Source organism: Ammodytes marinus (assembly GCF_949987685.1).
Source record: "Ammodytes marinus genome assembly, chromosome: 12".
NCBI classification, from domain to species: Eukaryota; Metazoa; Chordata; class Actinopteri; order Uranoscopiformes; family Ammodytidae; genus Ammodytes; species Ammodytes marinus.
Genome location: NC_137216.1, coordinates 29,895,910 through 29,900,909, shown reverse-complemented (window position 1 = coordinate 29,900,909; position 5,000 = coordinate 29,895,910). Strand labels below are relative to the sequence as shown.

Sequence of the window (5,000 nt, the reverse complement as noted above, 5' to 3'; positions counted from 1 at the left end):
CAGTCCAAAGCAATCTGAAAATGCATCGTGACCTTCAAAGTCTGTTCTAGCTTGGACGGACAAGCACACACACACACACACACTCTCAAAAACACACACACACACACACACACACACACACACACACACACACACACACACACACACACACACACACACACACACACACACACACACGCACAGACAGACACGCACACAGTCTCTCTCGCAAACACACACACACAGTTTCTCTAAAAAAAAACACACACACACGCACACAGTCTCTCTCTCTCACACACACACACACACACACACACACACACACACACACACACACACACACACACACACACACACACACACACACACACTCAGAGGATGAATGTGTGTCTTACTTGGCGAGCAGAGCGGAGAGCAGGTTTTCCGGCAGAGGCAGTTGGAACGCTTTGCAGACGGTTCGCGTCTCTTTGGTGGAGAGACGGCCCGTTCTAGAGAGAGAGAGAGAGAGGAGGGGATACACATTAGTACACACACACACATTAATATACACACACACAGAACTGAGACACACACACACATTTATATACACACACACACATACATACTACACAGAACAGAGAAACAAACACATACACATATAAAGACACAGAGGACACACACACACACACACACACACACACACACACACACACACACACACACACACACACAGGGATCCAATCTTATAAGGAAAAAAGCCAAGTCAGTGAGTGTGTGGTGGGTACTTTAAGACCTTAGTTGTTTTCAGACATTTGAAACTAACAGCAGCTACAACATTATATGCGTCTTATTTGCCCTCTTGGCAAAGCCCACAGGGACCATTAAAGGGACACTGTGTAATGTCACATCATCAAGAAAGTTCTACAAAGTTCTAGAATGCAACGCTCCCTGGGTAACCCCAACCCTTTAGAATAATAACAGAAGCTACAGTGGCCTTCAAGGACAAGAACAATTCTAAATTTTAAACAATGCACCTGATGATATTCCAAAAACATGGATTCCTCCATAAGACTTGCCTGCTCAATGTAGAAAATGTAATATTAATATTTGTAATTCTCCGCTTAGGAGGATAATTCAGATTATTGGCAGAGGTGATTTTACACCAATGAGGACATATTTATGAATGAGGATATTGATTTGAGCTAATACGTAGATTACTTAAAATGTTACACAGTGTCCCTTTAAATTTTGAAGGTCTGGTTAGTGACGTAATTTTCACACCCCTTCAATTTATTTCTACAGTAGAATGGAGATGGTGAGAACACAGTCACACAAACAGCCAGGGCAGCTTAACCTTGTGGCAGGGCTGACCATCCATTTCAGATACGTAACCTTATTTTGTTCAAAAGGGTTTTTATGGACAACAACAGAATGAAAAGAAGGTGACAGAGTGTGTGTGTGTGTGAGAGTGTGTGTGTGTGTGAGAGAGTGAGTGAGTGAGTGAGTGAGTGAGTGAGTGAGTGAGTGAGTGAGTGAGTGAGTGAGTGAGTGAGTGAGTGAGTGAGTGAGTGAGTGAGTGAGTGAGTGAGTGAGTGAGTGAGTGAGTGAGTGAGTGAGTGAGTGAGTGTGTGAGAGAGAGAGACAGAGAGAGAGAGAGTAAGAGAGAGGGAGAGTAAGAGAGAGGGAGAGTAAGAGAGAGGGAGAGAAAAAGAGAGAGAGAGAGGGAGACAGAGATCCATTTCCGATTTTGTACAACAGTGTTTTTATGCACAACAACAGAATGAAGGTGACAAACCAGACAGAGAGGAAGACAAGGAGACCGTGTGTGTGTGTGTGTGTGTGTGTGTGTGTGTGTGTGTGTGTGTGTGTGTGTGTGTGTGTGTGTGTGTCTACTTTTCTGAGAACCAATTTGAGGACATTTAGTACGGTTCTCCCTTTGGGACAAGCCTTTAAAGGGCTGTTTGAGGGTTAACACTAGGTTTTAAGGACAGGCCTTTAAAGGGCTGTTTGAGGGTTAACACTAGGTTTTAAGGACAGGCCTTTAAAGGGCTGTTTGAGGGTTAACACTAGGTTTTAAGGACAGGCCTTTAAAGGGCTGTTTGAGGGTTAACACTAGGTTTTAAGGTTCAGGTATGAATTAGGTTTATGTCAGGGTTAGTGTAAGGGTTGGGGTTAGGCATTTAGTTTAGATGGTTAGGGTAAGGGGCTAGGGAATGCATTATGTCAATGAATGTCCTCACAAGTATAGCCGTACAAACATGTGTGTGTGTGCGTGCGTGTGTGTGTGTGTGCGTATGCGTGTGTGTGCGTGTGTGCGTGTGTGTGTGCGTGTGTGCGTGTGTGTGTGTGTGTGCGTGTGTGAGTGTGTGTGCGTGCGTGCGTGTGTGTGTCTTCAGGGTCCATCTGGTTCCAATGCTCCACATTAACACTGGAACTAATCGCTGCTCCGAGGCCAACGGCAGCACGATTGATGTGAGGCTGTATATTTGCCTCTGTGTGTGTGTGTGTGTGTGTGTGTGTGTGTGTGTGTGTGTGTGTGTGTGTGTGTGTGTGTGTGTGTGTGTGTGTGTGTGTGTGTGTGTGTGTGTGTGTCTGTCTGTCTGCGTGCCTGACTGTCTGTGTATCATACTGTCTGTCTGTCTGTCTGTCTGTCTGTCTGTCTGTCTGTCTCTCATACTAACCTGTCTCTGTCTTTGTGGTTGAAGGCCCGGGTCATCTCGGGCAGACACTCAAAGTGTTTCTTCTTGAGACAGTCCTGAGCCACAGCTAGCATCATGCTAACGTTAGCCTCGGCTCCCTGGCGCTCCGAGAAGCTTCGGCCCAGAACCAAAACCTCGTGTTCACTCAGCCCGCAGTCCAGACCCAACAGCAGGCTCCTGGAACCAACACACACACACACACACACACTGGTTATCTGTCTGTCTGTCTGTCTGTCTGTCTGTCTGTCTGTCTGTCTGTCTGTCTGTCTGTCTATCTATCTATCTATCTATCTCTATCTATCTGACACACTGGTTATCTGTCTGTCTGTCCATCTATCTATCTATCTATCTATCTATCTATCTATCTATCTATCTATCTGTCTGTCTGTCTGTCTGTCTGTCTGTCTGTCTGTCTGTCTGTCTGTCTGTCTGTCTGTCTGTCTATCTATCTATCTATCTCTATCTATCTGACACACTGGTTATCTGTCTGTCTGTCCATCTATCTATCTATCTGTCTGTCTGTCTGTCTGTCTGTCTGTCTGTCTGTCTGTCTATCTGTCTGTCTGTCTGTCTGTCTGTCTGTCTGTCTGTCTGTCTGTCTGTCTGTCTGTCTGTCTGTCTGTCTGTCTGTCTGTCTGTCTGTCTATCTATCTGTCTGTCTGTGTCTGTCTGTCTGTCTGTCTGTCTGTCTGTCTGTCTGTCTCAATTCAATTCAGTGGGACTTGATTGGCATAGCAATTAAAAAGGTAACGTTGCCTAAGCAATTGAGCAATACAAAACAAAGGGGAAAAAAAGTACGACTATGTTAACGTCAATAAAGTGAATACATCTATCTATCCATCCATCCATCCATCCATCCATCCATCCATCTATCTATCTATCTATCTATCTATCTATCTATCTATCTATCTATCTATCTATCTATCTATCTATCTATCTATCTATCTATCTATCTATCTATCTATCTATCTATCTATCTATCTATCTATCTATCTATCTATCTATCTATCTATCTATCTATCTATCTATCTATCTATCTATCTATCTATCTATCTATCTATCTATCTATCTATCTATCTATCTATCTATCTATCTATCTATCTATCTATCTATCTATCTATCTATCTATCTATCTATCTATCTATCTATCTATCTATCTATCTATCTATCTATCTATCTATCTATCTATCTATCTATCTATCTATCTATCTATCTATCTATCCATCCATCACATACCTGAATGAGTCGTAGGGGATGCAGCCGTTGTTTCTCGTGTCACTGAGAGTCAGAAACTTCCTGATCTCGATCTGTTTCTCTCCAGAGACGCAGCGCAGCTTACTGAGGATGAGGCCCACGTTGGCTTTGGGGAACTGGGGGGAATACACACACACAGGCAGATACTTAGTCACATATTACATTAGGCAAGGCAAGGCAAGGCAAGTTTATTTATATAGCACAATTCAGACACAAGGCCACTCAAAGTGCTGTACAGGGGCAAGATTAGAATACATAAAACACATTATAAAACATTTAAAAGCTAATAATAACAGAAGCTACAGTGGCCTTCAAGGACAAGAACAATTCTACATTTTAAACAATGCACCTGATGACATTCCAACTATGACACTTTCAAGATGGCGGCACTAGGCTTTGGTCCAAAATATGCAGAAATATGGACATATATGAGACCCTTTATAAGGAAAAAAATGTTTCAGCTATTATGCACTAAATTAAATGTACTTATGGATATTATAATTACTTTCTACAAAATCTGCTAGGAAATAAAACCCAAAATTCTACACACTGCAGGTTTAAGTCACATATTACATTACATAAAAAAAAATGTAGCTGACGCTTTCATCCAAAGCTGCTTCTATCAAGTGCTTTGAACCATGAAGGTACAAACTTAGAGCAACGGGAATCACGTCAGTACGAACTCTTTTTTTTTCTTTCTTCTTTTTTACTTGTTCGGAATAAATACATTTCCAATTCCAAAGTTCACGTCTCACAGGCATATTTTCAATGAAACATTCGCATGTTCTAGATTTATTAAATGAAAAAAAAAAACTCTATATATAAAAAAATAAAATATATGGAAGAAAAAAACAGGAAAAAAAAAAACTCCCCCCTTATTACCTCATCACTGTGCCCCCCCTCCCCCTTATTACCTCATCACTGTGCCCCTCCTCCCCTTATTACCTCATCAGAGTGCGTCTCCATGTAGTTGCAGGTGAACTCACCAGCGTGCAGCAGATTAAAGGTCTGTCTGTCTGTTCTGTCTCTGTGTCTCTGTGTGAGTGCCCCCCCCCTTATTACCTCATGACTGTGCCCCCCCTCCCCCTT

At 42.5% G+C, this 5,000-nt stretch overlaps 1 protein-coding gene across 1 annotated transcript in view; it reads right to left on the bottom strand.

Moving 5' to 3' along the window:
- Window positions 1-5,000, bottom strand: part of efhc2 (EF-hand domain (C-terminal) containing 2) — a gene marked incomplete at both ends in the record, with an annotated part of 27,937 nt that overhangs the window by 4,836 nt on the left and 18,101 nt on the right. The window contains 3 exons of the mRNA XM_080038531.1: window positions 375-467; window positions 2,640-2,834; window positions 3,894-4,027. Of these exons, the coding sequence (XP_079894657.1) occupies window positions 375-467; window positions 2,640-2,834; window positions 3,894-4,027 (422 nt within the window). The remainder of the gene's footprint in view (window positions 1-374; window positions 468-2,639; window positions 2,835-3,893; window positions 4,028-5,000) is intronic.